A 13,245-nucleotide genomic window follows, 5' to 3' on the forward strand; every position below is an offset into this window, starting at 1 on the left:
CAATATCGTCAGCCTCTACCACGTCTTCAGGCGCCTCCTCCATGGTGGGACGCACAATGTCAAGTTGTTCACCAGACTCGTCAACGAGTTCATCGCCGCCCTACAGATGCTCGCCTCTCCCGACAGACGAGCCAGTCACCAAGATCGAGGAGGTGGACGATGATGACAAGAGCCAACTGATGAGCGTACCGCAAATCCCGACAACGCTCACCAACGGCGAGCCGGTCAAGCGTGGAAGAGGACGGCCGCGTAAACACCCCGTACAGCCACCGAAGACTGTCCAGAAGGTTACGAAAGGGCGGTCCAAGACCGGATGCATCACATGCAGACGTCGCAAGAAGAAGTGTGACGAGACAAAACCTGAATGTACGCTGCATTCGCCCCTCCAAAAAAAAACCCATGTGGTTTGGCCTACTAATGACATTTCTTCTTTTTTGCAGGCAACAACTGCGTCAAGAACTCAGTGGTGTGTCAAGGGTACCCGGAGAAGACTGTTTGGCAGCCGGGGCGACACAAGAACGAAGGTAGAGCCAACTCTGTATATCCCCCTTTCTCGCCGCATGAGATCCTAACCGTTGCAGCGCGACAAGCAGCCAACGCCATCAGCCAGTCATTGCCCACCCTGGTAGATGGAGTCGAAAGTCGTATGGACCACTTCTTGTTGGACCATTTCACGCACCGGGTCAGCAGGATTCTAACGCTGTTCGACGATGACAGCAACCCATTTCACGATTTCCTGCTGCCTCTGGCGATGCGGCACCGGGCGTTGATGCACTCCCTGCTGGCCTTGTCGAGTTCGCACCTCGCCAACTCCAACGACCAACATCCCGACTACCAACAAGCTCAGGGTCATCATCTTAGCGAGGCACTGTCGGCTCTGCGACTGGGGTTGAACGATGGTTCGAGCAGTAACGATGCGGCTACAACCTTGATACTGTGCTTGGACTCGATCGCGAAGGGCGACACTTCGGGCGAATACCGACCGCATCTCGAGGCGGCACGGGTAATGCTTTCGTCTGACAAGAGTCAGGAAGACATCCCACTCAGACGTTTCTTGTACGAGTTCTTTGCGTACCACGACGTCGCCAACTCGGTAACGATCCTGAACCGGAATCCGAGCTTTCTGAGTGACCTCCCGATGCCGGCATTCATAATGCAGCCTGAGACTGGAGCTCTCCTCGGTGTGCTCGACGGACTGTTCACCCACATGTCCAAGATCACGATATTGAGGAATCAGATCCGTGAACGCAGGGAGAAGCATATCGATCCAGCGGTCGATTACAAGATGCTCACTCAGGCCGTCGCAATCGACGCCGAGATTCACGAGTGGAAGCCCGCACAGCCGCCGAACTCGGTTAGATATATCGCGGCACAACTCTACCGCCAGACAACTTGGGTCTACCTCTACAGGACCATCATGCCTTCTCAAGCGTCGCCCAAGATCCTGAGCGCGGTGGAGGCTGGTCTGGAGTTTATGCGCTTGCTCCCGGAGCATGCGGGTACGCAGAGCATTCTGCTCATGCCGCTGTTCTTACTCGGTTGCGCAGCATTCGATTCGTCTCAACGGCCAGAGATCAGCCGGAGATTCAGCGGTCTGCACGAATGGTCCGGCTTGGGCAACATCGTACCGGCACACGATGTGGTCAAGAAGATTTGGGGGCTGATGGACGCCGGAGATGAGGAGGCTACTTGGGACTGGGAGTCGTTGATTCAACAAATGGGATACGATTTCCTGGTCACCTAGACGCGTCGATTTTGCTGGAGAGGCGTTGGGATGGGCGGAGGGGTCTTTTTTTCTTTCTCTTCACTGGCGTTGTCGTTTTTCCGCATCGTTTTTTTTTCATTTTGCTTTTACCTTTCCTGCATTTTCACTTCTTTATGGGGTCGGAGTTTCGGATTTGTGTTTTTCTTCTTTTTCTTTTCTTTTTCTTTTCTTTTTCTTTTTCTTTTCTTTTTCTTTTTCTTTTCTTTCTCTCAGCGTTCTTGGTCTGTCGACATCTCATATCCCTCTTACGTTTCCTGGGGAGCTTTTTCGTGGATGGCTTCAGTTTTTACTAGTACCTTTTTTCCCCCGAATGTTTCATTGACGGCCGATGTTTTTGAGTGGGTCTATGTTTATACTTCCTCCTTGTGTCCTGTTTGCCAGTTTTTGGTTTGTTTCACTCCATCTCCGAATTAGGGCGGCTATCTGTTTGATTTTCTTTATGTTCATTTCCCGCAATTTTTCGTTTTTTCTTGGACGGGGCCAACCAGGCAACTTGGGGCATCGCATTTCTCGGCATGCGAGTGTTGTGTCGTGCAGAAGTGCAGGAGAATTTAGACTTTGGGTAGAGAGATATATGTACCCGAATCTGTGTGGCCTTTTGATTTCCAGTTTTTGTTTTTTTGTTTTTTACTTTCAGATGCTTCGTTTTGCAAATGCTGGTGGGGCTTTTTTTTCCTGTTGTCTTTTCTTCTTCTGCTCGGTTCTATTCTAACTATGCTCTACCTATCAAAGGATCTTTTCCTTCTCGTCGCTTGAAGTACGTATACGGGGGGACGGTACGGTACATATGAACATTAAAGGCAATGGCTGGCGCAGGAGGAGGAGGAGGAAGCTTCAAGCTTGCTGCTTGCAGGACATCAGGGTGTCCCTACCTACATACATAGAGTACAATGTATATCTGAGCTACCTATCCGTCTATCCCACTTGCATACGAGTATGTACATAAGTGCCTGATGTTTACTGCCTGTATGTACGTACAAGTGTCAATCACGAAGAAGGCGGCAAAGGCTTGGTTGAAGGCAGCTTCTCTACACTAACTACTACTACATAGTAGTAGTAGAAGTAGGTGCTCTAGTGTAGTAGTGCAGTGTAGTAACTAAACCTCCGCGAATCTGCCATATGATGTCGACCAGCAGTAGTTTTGTGCGGAGGATGCATGTGGAGTATCATCTACCCACCTACCACTTACCCACCTGCTACCTACCCAGCTACAGTAGATACAGTACAGTAGCTGTGCATCCCCCGACCCCGTCTCCGCCCCGTACCTGCAAAACTTTCTTCTTCTTTCTTCTTCTTCCGAGTCTTTCCTCTTCTTTTTTCCCTCGTCAATCACCCCACCACCCCCCACCACTCTCCAGCCCCACCACTCTCCGGCCCCGTCCCTGACCCTGCCCTGTCCTTCACTCGCTCGTCCGTCCGTTCGTACCTTTCCGCGGGATTTTTCCCTTCGTCCCCGAGATGTTTTTTTTGTTTTTCTTTTGCTGCTTTTCTTTTGCGGCTTTTCTTTTTCTGGGTTTGGTTTTTTAGTTTTGGGAGGGTTGGAGATGCGAGGGTGGGATATGCACATCCACACATGCACATCCACACGACGTCCACGACCGTCACCCCCCCTCCCCCTCCCCCCCGCCTCTCCGCGTCCCTCCCGATACCGCGGAGGCGCATGGATGGATGTGTGGATGGATGGGTGGGTGGATGGGGGATGTGCGGTGTGCGGTGTGTCTACGGTGTGTGTGCGGTGTATGTGTAGTGTGTGCGACGGACCGGACAGGACAGGACAGGACGGGATAGGGCAGTCCAGGGCCAAGAAAGCATATCATGCCTGTGCCTGTGCTTCCCTAGTTACGTGGGGGAGGGAGCCTGGAGGGGGAAAATTTCACCCCGCCCACGCATGCCACCCACGCACCTACGCATCAACGCAATGATAGGGCTGACGAAGTGCCCCGAAGTCTGTTCACGGACGTAACCAGTTACTGTAGACGTAACTGTGTGATAGACGTGGATGGGTAGACGTGGGTGGGTAGACGTGGGTGGATGCGGGGAGGGGTCCTAGTGGTCCACCGCCGGTGGAGGTGGAGGGGAGGTGGAGGTGGGTAGGAGGTGGGTTACGTTTTGCCGTTGGCAAAGCGAATCGAATGGATTGCGTTGCTTTTTTTCTCGAGAGGGAGACTGAAGGGAGAGGGACTGACTGATGGGAGAGGCCGGGACGGTACGGTGAGCGGCGTTTGCTGCGTGTGTATCTCCCGACGGCGACGGCGACGGCGACAACGGGGAGAAGGAGATGCTACGGAGTCTGGATCTGGCAGTAATCTAGAGTAGTTGGGTACGCATACGTCCCAACACCTCAACTCTACTCTCCGTAGGTAGGTACCGTGCGGGGATAGGAAGATGAACTTGGAAAGGCCGGAGCCGGTCCAGAAGTGAAGCTGCAAAGGTGCAAAGGTGCAAAGGTGGCGGGCGAGATGGTGGCTACATACGACGCTGTTCTTGCTCGCTCGCTCGCTCGTTGGCGTTGGCATTGGCGTTGGAATTGGCGTTGGGCGTTGTGGGGTACATACCTCCTACATACATACATGCTGCGATACTTCGTACGTCCCTCACCCGTAGATCACCCCCCCTCCCCTCTGCGGAGTAGTGGTGTTGTGCGGCCACAAAATTGCCTGGCCACTGGTGATGGTGGTGTGGTGCGGGGCGGGAAGTTTTTTTTTGCTCACCTCATGTAGGAAGTATCTACAGTACCTGTCATGTATCGTACTATCGTGTATCGTACTATCGTGTCCATGCATCCATCTCCGGTACATAAAGTACAGCTACCGTAGGTATATATTTTTCGTGTGTCACCCCTCTCCAGTCCAGTCCAGCTTCCAGGAGGATGGTGAGCATGTGAGTACATAAGCATGTATGTATCTGCAGGGCATTGGTGTGCTGTGCGGGGTGTGCCGTGTTGTGCGGGGGGCGGGCGAATGTGTGGGTGTGCGGGGTGCGGGGAGGGTACATATGCTAGTCGAGGACATGACGTTATCACTCGGCTATCGACACTGACGCAGACGCAGATGAAGTGTTTTTTGGCTTGATAGGCTTTTCCGGGGTGCGTTGGCGCTGGATGGATGTGCCGATTGCAGATTTGGATTGCATTTGAGTGGCGTTTGATGGGACGGGAGGGGGAGGGGCACATGACGAGCAGATGGGGAGGGGGTGGGCGGGGGTGAGGTTGCACAGAGGGAAAATCGAGTGAGTGAGTGATGACTTATGACGCAAAGCGCAGCAGCGGAGAGAATGTCCGTTCTGCTTGCTTCTGCGGGGGGTTCTAGAACTCAATGGCGACGACGCCACTGGGACTGACTCGTAAATCGCATTGCATGCTGTACTCTAGGTACTTGGTTAGTGCTTATGTATGCATGTACCGGAAACTGGAGGGAGTTCCAAATTCGAGATTGGGCATTGAGCGGTAAACCGTCGAACAGCCAGGTGAAACAGCGGAATGGCTCTCACTGACCAAACGAAGCATGTCTGAATATGGGAATGTACCGCGGAGACGATGTAGGTTTACGTAGGTAGGCATAATAGGGCTAGAATTTTCAAACCCCTGCCGGACTCCCCAGTTCCCAGTCTCCAGTTCTAGATGTCCGCCAGGCAGGTATGATAATCAAACCGCATCTCCTCAACTCTTTCGATTGCATCAACATCGCTGACCATTCCCGCACTGTCCTAGCGATGTCGGAACCATCCCAGCCGAGCTCATGAAGCCAATTCTCGAGTCTCGACCCGTAGAAGAACACCGACCATTCAAGCCCTTATTCGGACGGCTCCTCTTCTTGGCGAATAAAGATATCATCGGTCTAGTTCCAAAGTTCGTCGTAGTAAATCAGCTGAGTACTCAGCGTGATTTTATCCGGAAAAAAAACCGAGCTGAGAGAATATGATACGGAAGTAGATACAGTGTTCGACATAGTCCGGACCGGACGGACTGCAAAGATCTGGTCCATTCTGGCCCCTTGGACAGACTGCGTAAAAGTAGTCCGTCCAGTTCGTGGATTGGGTGTTCTTGGCATTGGACTGCAGTCCATCCTGCCCTCAATTTTTTTTGGACTAGTCCGTTCGAACACCGCACCCGGACGGGCTGTCAAGATACAGTCCAGTCAGAGGCTCAGGACGGACAGACTGGACTATGTCGAACGCCGTCCCTGAACTTGATGCGAGAGAGACCCTCCAGCAATGAGCACAATACTCATGTCTGTATCCACTGGTTCTTTAAGAAACAGTCGGAGAATGGTGATTTCTGCTCCAAACAGTGCAGCCAAGATCACCATATCCATCGTTCCTGGGTTCTGGAAGATTGCATTCCGGTCGACGTCTCGAGATCCTACTTTGCATAGAGCTCGCGAGCTTCAAAGAATGCCTTGCCGAATCTTGGGTGGACATCCCTGATAGTGGTATACCTACACAGGAGTATGTGTAAGAACGTGGTGAGGATTCCTGCCGTACCCGTTGGGAACGATGACGCTCGCAGGGCTATTCCCAATATTCTCCAACTCTTGAGGAGCTTGATTGTGGTATTGTAGAGATAAGACTTCTTCTACTAAATATTTTGGATTCCCGTCAACGGCAATCTGTATGTCCACGAGGACTGCATTCTTTGGCTGGGGATACTCAAAGCGCAATTCGGCATCGACGGGATAATCACAGGCAGTGGGCAAGTGAGTTGCAACTTGTCGTTGACCAAGCCCGGCCGTGCCCCATAATCGGCAACCCCAGTCGTTTGTTATCGGTGCTGTACACATGAGGGAGTGGCTGGCTCTCGTTGGTGACCCAGAAGAGTTTGTCTCCTTTGTAGAACTGGTCCTTAAATAAACAGCATCTGCTCCACATAAAACATGGCCACGAATTGTGTTCGCTATACTGGCGGCCTTGGAGAATCAGAAAAACAATTCAATCCACGCCTAGACGTTGTCGTTCTGCATGTGGCAATCTCCCGTGGCATGAAAGATGGCGACCTTTCGCGCTTCCTCATCCGGAAAATTGTAATAGGATCGGTCCCCGAGAAAGTCCTCGACTTGCTTGCTTGTGTCCATCTCTTTGCGAAGTTGGATAGGAAGCCGACGGGGAGCAGCTGTTCCACTAGTAATTCGTCTCATTCCGAAGACCTAATAGTTGAGTCAAAATTCCGCGTACATAGGGCGAGTAGGCGTCCATATGTCTGTGAGCCTTTCGTATATCATAATGCATCACATGGGTTCAGGCGCACTCACAGCCCTCACACTTATTATCCAGACTGCTCCAGATTATCCTTGTGTAATCTGCCTCTTGTGGGGTGGCCTGTGGTTGTGGCTACTCCAGATTGCTCTTCGGTCTTTGGCGGGTACTGTGATGCCAGCAGTAGTGCAGCCTGCCCATCCTCTATTAACCCCATGTATCGATTTCCGGAAGAAATATGGCCCGGTTTTCCAGCTTGAAATGTGGACAGACGAGTGCAGCCAGAATAGGAGGGTTTCGAATGTGGCTCACATAGCACTCCACAGTACTTGAACATGCAATCTTTCGACGAGAACGCAGGGTCGTCCCACTTGTTGGGGCCTGTGTACGGAAATGGAAGTTGTATCAATTCGCCAGTAGAACACCTCTTGGTCTGAAGTGGAGCTATATTAATCAGATCCGTATTTCACGGTAACATTTGTTCATGAGTTCTCGTCGAATGGCAGCTGTATTAGAGCTGTGTGCTCGTCAATTGAGTAAACGTCATTGAAAGTAAGTATATAGGTAAATTCCATTTCTTCTGCTTCCTCAGACTGTAGATATACTGCGATGACCTCCTGAAGTCAGGTACTTCTCCGAGTTCGTCAGGTGTTATTCGTAGTACTACGGTGGAGAATTATCGTTGTTGATAGTCGCTGGCAGCTGTCGTTGACTGACGAGGGAGCTCCAGCTTAAGCTCGCGGGTTCCAAAGGACGCTAACGTTAGCGGCCGAACGCCGAGCCTCCCCTTATGTATCCATACCCCGCCATGACCCATCACGCATCCATCCATCCAGACGACCACCACCCCGAACAGCAATGGCGACAACGACGATAGCCGACGAGGACGACACGTACATTGACTACGACGCCTTCCTAACGCCTCAATTCTCGGCGCACTCCTTCGCCAACACGTTAATCCTGGGCACAAACGTTGATCCATCGGATCCCACCCTCGACCTGACCACGCCATTGTCGCGCGTCCTCTTCGATTTGCAGGAGATAGATACGCACATTCACGCGCTCACTACTGCCTCCGCACTACCGCTATTGTCGTTCACCGCTACATCCCGCGATGCCTCGGAATCCGTCCTGGCAGCCGTGGATGCACAGCTCGATGCTCTGAAGACCGCGCACGAGCGGTTGCGCCGCGATGTCGCGGACCGCAGTCACGTGGCTGGACAGGTTCTCGTCGCGGTGGAAAGGCTCCACGCCGTGACGACGCAGCTTCGAGAGCTGGGGCGGGCATTGGTTGTGGCACGGCAGATTGAAGTGCAGATGCAAGAGCTTGGACGGGGCGGTGGCGGGGGTGGTGGTGGGAGTGCGGGGGGCAGAGGCGATGGCGGTGCGGAGTACAACAAGGCGCTTGTGCGCGTAAGCCATAATATCCGCGAGCTGCGGCTGGGGAGGGTCCTGGCGGATGTGGACGACGATGTAATCCTGGCGCAGGACCTAAAGAAACATGTGTTTGTGCCGGCGGAGACGGCAGTGCTGGCGAAGGCTAGGGATGCGGTGTTAGCGTTCGAGCCCGTGGCGCCCTCTACCGCTGCCTCGGGGAATGGTACTAGCAACGGGAATGGTAGCGGCGGTACTGCGCCGACATCGGCCGCGGCAACATCAGCATTCGGAGTAGGAGTTGCGGGCGGTGCCGGGGCCGAAGTGATGCGTGCTCGTGCCGCAGCAGGAGTACTAGCACTATACCTCCTCTCGCGGGAAGAGGCGGTCCTCCTCACGAACGCCGTTCAAACCCACCTCAACAGTGCTGTCAACGCCAGTCTCACCGCGCTCACCCGGAGTCTCACCGCACTGACCACGCTCGACCGCAGCGTGGGCGAAGTCGCCGCCCGCTGCCAAAACCTAGTCGCCCTCCAAGCCCTCCTCTCGGGCATCCCGGTCCCAACGGAAGATATCGCCGACGACCAACAGCAACAGCGAAAACAAAAATCTCTGCTCGACCCAGTGTTAACGCAACTCGACAGCGGCGGCGGCTTGCCAAGTATCTTCTTCCGCAGTCTGGCGGCAGGGATAGAGCCGCGGGTGCGGGAAGTTGCTGCGCGGGGTGGCGCGAATGCTCGCATTTTGAAGGGCGCGAAGGATCGTGTAAGGAATGCGTTCCGTGCGTGTGTGGAGCGGGGATTGGTTGGTGCTGCGGCGGAGCGAGGGGCGGTCGAGTTTGAGGTTGCGGTTATGGTTGGGGCTGCGGGGGCACTGGGAAGATGAACATGCACGGGGGCATACTTATCAACGAAGTGGGCATATAGGGCGTTTTGGTTGGGCATTACGATAGATCGATACATAATGAATAAAAGAAGCAAAATTGGCTGCATCATCCATATCACTCGTGCATCACTGCACGCAAGTATCTAACCTCGTTCCTCTACGAGAACCCCTACGAATACATGCGGGTGTCGGGATACACTTCCTTCCCCACAAGGATCCAATTCCAATCCAAAAATAACAGGACGATTTGGACAAACAACAATAGATGATAGATATTGCTTGCAGCCCGCAAATTGTCGGACAGCTAAGTACTCTCCATCATCTACAGCACACACAGCCAGCAGTAAAGTCAAATTCGAGTAGAGAAACCAAACACAAACTCCGAAAACACCCCATCCCTCCTTGGTATGTGAAACTTACACCATCATCCCCCGCCTTAGGTGCTAGAGACACAATTCCCTCGGCGGGGCCACAAGTGGAACATGACCGAGCTTGAATTCCGGCGCCCTAAAAGCTGCAAGTTCCTCGGCGGTGTACTCTAACACGGGGTCATCCCACTTCTTCTGTCCGGCTGCCGACGCAGCAGTTTGTCCAATCGGGTTTACGGCACTAGGAGTTGTCTGGGGCTGCTGCTGCTGATGGGGCTGTCCGGCGGATTGGAATGGGTTTGCATTGCTGAATGGCGACGCCGACTGCTGTTGGGGAGCAGTGGCGAATGCGTTTGTTGGCGCTGCGGCGGCGAGCAGGGCGGGTTGGCCGAAGGGATTCGCGGCCGGGTTCGCCTGTTGCGCTTGCTGAGTCTGTTGGAAGGGGTTGACCTGGCTGAACGGCGAGGCGGCATTCTGTGCCCCCTGCGGTTGTCCAAAAGGGTTAGCAGCTGCTGGAGCCCCACCCTGCTGCGCCTGTTGCGCAAATCCGCCGAACGGACCGCCAGCGTTCTGGGGCTGGTTCTGCGTCGCGGCGGCAAACGGGCTGCCGTTGTTTTGCGGTTGCGCTGCGGCGGTGGCGAATGGACTGGCCGCAGCGGGGTTCTGGGCTGCTGCGGCTGCAAATGGACTCGGCGCGGCGCCCAATGCCGATGGCTGACCGAATGCCGATTGTCCAAAAGCTGGCTGACCGAAGGCAGGCTTTCCAAACGCACTAGCACCACCAAAAACACCCTGTGGCTGCGCAGGTTGTTGTGGTTGCTGAGGTTGTTGGGCGGCAGCGAATCCTGACTGTCCGAATGCCGGTTGACCAAAGGCCGGCTTCCCAAACGCACTCTGAGATGCCGATGTCTGTCCGAATGCTGGCTGGCCGAATGCCGGCTGTGGTGGCTTGCCGAACGCACTCTGCGGAGCCGACGTCTGTCCGAAAGCCGGCTGCCCAAAGGCAGGTTGGGTGGGTGAGGCTGCCGCAAAAGGCGACGGCGCAGTCAACGAGATAGTCGGCTGGCTTGGTTGCCCGAACGCAGATTGCCCGAACGCAGGCTGTCCGAATGCACCCTGAGCCGGCGCGGGCTGGGTCGGTGCGCCGAATGGGTTCTGGTTTGCATTGAGTTGCTGCTGCTGCTGGGGCTGTAGGGACGGATGTTAGCAGATAACCCATGTGGTGATTACGAGACAATAGTACCTGTGAGAACGGCGAAATAGGGCCAGTAGGATCACCACCCGGTGTCCTGTACTTGTAGAGCTGATCGCGATTCTCTTGCGCCTGTGTTAAGAAACGAACAGCTCCCGGGAGATCGCTCATGATATTCCGGATTTGTGTGTCGGCCTCCGTGTTGAGTTTTACCCATTGTTGTTCCTTTTCAAACAGAGGAGGTCAATTCAGTGAGCCGAATGGAGGAGGAGGAGGAGGAGGAGGAGGAGGAGGAGGAGGAGGAGGAGGAGGAGGAGGAGGAGGAGGGGCCGAGAGAATAGAAGGTTGCGCGGCGTACATATGCAACGGGATTCCCTTCCGCTTGACATTGATAGGCTAGCACTCGAGCCTCTTCGAACGATATATCTTTGCCATCGATGAGCTGTACTGGCGGGTTTTTGCCGGGTCCGTACGACGATAAGATCCACATCGGCTTCTCGACTAGGTCGATATTGATGGTTTCGCTCGTGGCTGGGTTGTAGCTTGATATAGACATTGCGAGTTAGCTCGTTGTCGAAGAACGTATAGAAGAAGGTTCTCTGTGTAGGAGAAACGAAGAAGTCGTGGGGAAAACGATGGGTGGTCGAGATAGTGGAGCTGCTGCAGCACACGTGTCTGGCGCCATTGTTCCCGGCCCCACCACGCTTCTTCCCGCGCGTCACTGCTCGCTATTCAAGGTTACTCACCCATCGTTTTCCCGTTGCTGCTGTTGGTTCTGTGGCGCGCCTCCGTACTGCTGTCCTTGGCCCGGCACTCCTCCATTCCCGCCCCGAGTCGGCTGGCCTGGATGAATGAATTTGCACTGGCTGCCGAAATTGCAGGTACCGCGCTGAAAGAACTTGCACACAGGAGTTGACATCGTGGCGGTGTGCGAGTATGTTGTTGGGCAGCGCGAGTTGTTCTTCCTGCCTCCCTCTCGGTTGGTATTAGGGAAAAGCCGAAATTGTTGGAAGTTGGATACTTTGTTGTCGGTAACAAGAAGAGCTGTGGGTCGAGACTACCCTATGGTCAATCCCGTGACCAGCCACCAACTTTCTCGAAGCGACGCGGCTGCCCTTCACAGCACGTTAACCAGCGCGTCTAACCATCATTCACCACTCACCACCAACACTACCACCAACTTCATCGTCACCTGCACCACTACCTACGATACATACAATACACAACGAGCACACCATGGATATTCCCGATGATCCTCTCCTCGACTTCCGCAATGTCTTCCCCGCCGACCTCAAGAACCCCTACCCAAAAGCCCGGGTCGACGAGATCCTGCGCAACCGCCAGCTTCTAGACGAAGAGCTATTCTTCGACAGCCTACTGAAATCCTTTGCCAGAATCAAAGACGGCATGCTCGCCCTCCCCTCTTGGTCCACCTCCTCCAGCTAACAATCAACCGCAGTGCCAACAAACTACCCTCCAAAATCCGTTACCTCGCTCAAATCCCTCCACACGTTGATCACAACCTCGGACCACCTCGACACGCTGAAGAAGCACACGCTCCTGTACTACCTGCTGCTGGACCTACCCACTTCCACCGCCGCAAGCACCTTCGCCGCGCGCATCCTTCTCCCGCAGAATTTCATCGACCTGATCACGGCGGTGCACGATCTCGACAACCTCTCGCTGCAGTCGGCGCTGGCGCACCTCACCGCGCCCGCCGTAACCCCTCCCGTTCCGGAGAAGATCCTCAAAACCCTCTACACCCACGGCTCCGCGCGGATGGCAGTCACCTTCGTCACCTGCGTGCAGCCAGTACTCGAATCGCCAGAGGCGGTCGAAATCTTCTTCACCGCGCAGATGCAGCTGAGTCCCGAGGCCGCTTTCTTGTATGCGCGGACGGCGCCGGGGTTCCTGCGTACCCAGTTTTTGAGGAAACTGGTGAACTACTGCATCACGACCAATCCCGCAGTCAATGCGCTCAAGCTCTTGAATCTGCCGTTTAGTGAGGAAGAGAAGACGGTGTTTGTGGATGCATTGAAGGGGAGTGGACATGAGGTCGCGAAGGATACGTTGGTGGTGTGGCAGGTGCATCAGGGTCGAGTGGAGGATGCGTTGAAGAGTGCGCAGCAGGCGGCGTTGAAAGGGGACGTTGGGGGGTTGGATTGGGCGGTGCTTGGGGAAGGGCTAAAGAAGGGATTGGGAGCTAGGAATGTTGCTGCTTAATTTGATTATCACCATCATCGCCATCACCAGCATGGATAATCACTAGCTGGAATCACAAAAAGGTTGTTCGTATAATGATGCTTTTTGTTTGTAATATCATACACCTAGCCGTCCCCAACATTTACCGCATCAAAGGATCTTCTGCCCGGATCTTGAAAGATCCGCAAATCAGGAGTCGTAAAAAGTAAGGTGCCCCGCCTCGCCATCATAAATTGTCGAAGAATGAAAAAGAAGGAATGTTGTACAAG

At 54.1% G+C, this 13,245-nt stretch overlaps 4 protein-coding genes across 4 annotated transcripts; 3 read left to right on the top strand and 1 right to left on the bottom strand.

Annotated features, from left to right (window-relative positions):
• Positions 1-56: 56 nt before the first annotated feature.
• BZA05DRAFT_415293 (fungal-specific transcription factor domain-containing protein) lies at positions 57-1,744 on the top strand (the record flags this gene model as incomplete). The annotated part of the gene is made up of 3 exons (XM_051485302.1): positions 57-366; positions 441-524; positions 582-1,744. The coding sequence occupies 3 exons, from the start codon at positions 57-59 to the stop codon at positions 1,742-1,744; spliced, it is 1,557 nt and encodes a 518-aa protein (XP_051343654.1).
• A 5,734-nt stretch (positions 1,745-7,478) lies between these two features.
• BZA05DRAFT_109725 (Golgi transport complex subunit 5-domain-containing protein) lies at positions 7,479-9,347 on the top strand. Its single transcript, XM_051478560.1, has 2 exons — positions 7,479-7,507; positions 7,658-9,347. Exon 2 carries the CDS (start codon positions 7,814-7,816, stop codon positions 9,212-9,214), a length of 1,401 nt encoding a protein of 466 aa, XP_051343655.1. The 5' UTR covers positions 7,479-7,507; positions 7,658-7,813; the 3' UTR covers positions 9,215-9,347.
• An 88-nt stretch (positions 9,348-9,435) lies between these two features.
• On the bottom strand, positions 9,436-11,837 carry BZA05DRAFT_109733 (uncharacterized protein). Its single transcript, XM_051478561.1, has 4 exons — positions 11,521-11,837; positions 11,133-11,316; positions 10,826-10,999; positions 9,436-10,770 (listed from the first exon to the last, which is right to left on the bottom strand). Exons 1-4 carry the CDS (start codon positions 11,691-11,693, stop codon positions 9,658-9,660), a joined length of 1,644 nt encoding a protein of 547 aa, XP_051343656.1. The 5' UTR covers positions 11,694-11,837; the 3' UTR covers positions 9,436-9,657.
• A 1-nt stretch (position 11,838) lies between these two features.
• On the top strand, positions 11,839-13,147 carry BZA05DRAFT_109739 (nuclear pore complex assembly-domain-containing protein). The gene is made up of 2 exons (XM_051478562.1): positions 11,839-12,179; positions 12,234-13,147. Exons 1-2 carry the CDS (start codon positions 12,011-12,013, stop codon positions 12,995-12,997), a joined length of 933 nt encoding a protein of 310 aa, XP_051343657.1. The 5' UTR covers positions 11,839-12,010; the 3' UTR covers positions 12,998-13,147.
• The last annotated feature ends 98 nt before the right edge of the window (positions 13,148-13,245 follow it).

The sequence above is a fragment of the Tricharina praecox genome (genome assembly GCF_024521635.1).
Source record: "Tricharina praecox strain CBS 144465 chromosome Unknown BZA05scaffold_2, whole genome shotgun sequence".
In the NCBI taxonomy this organism is placed as follows: Eukaryota; Fungi; Ascomycota; class Pezizomycetes; order Pezizales; family Pyronemataceae; genus Tricharina; species Tricharina praecox.

Bases quoted from the DNA above. Each gene is read 5' to 3' on its own strand.
- BZA05DRAFT_109739 (XM_051478562.1), top strand. From the start codon at position 12,011: ATGGATATTCCCGATGATCCTCTCCTCGACTTCCGCAATGTCTTCCCC. The intron at 12,180-12,233 runs GCATGCTCGCCC...AATCAACCGCAG, and splicing joins CTTTGCCAGAATCAAAGACG to TGCCAACAAACTACCCTCCA.
- BZA05DRAFT_109733 (XM_051478561.1), bottom strand. From the start codon at position 11,693: ATGTCAACTCCTGTGTGCAAGTTCTTTCAGCGCGGTACCTGCAATTTC. The intron at 11,317-11,520 runs GTGAGTAACCTT...GTCTATATCAAG, and splicing joins CAGCAACGGGAAAACGATGG to CTACAACCCAGCCACGAGCG. The intron at 10,771-10,825 runs GTACTATTGTCT...CCGTCCCTACAG, and splicing joins CTATTTCGCCGTTCTCACAG to CCCCAGCAGCAGCAGCAACT.
- BZA05DRAFT_109725 (XM_051478560.1), top strand. From the start codon at position 7,814: ATGGCGACAACGACGATAGCCGACGAGGACGACACGTACATTGACTAC.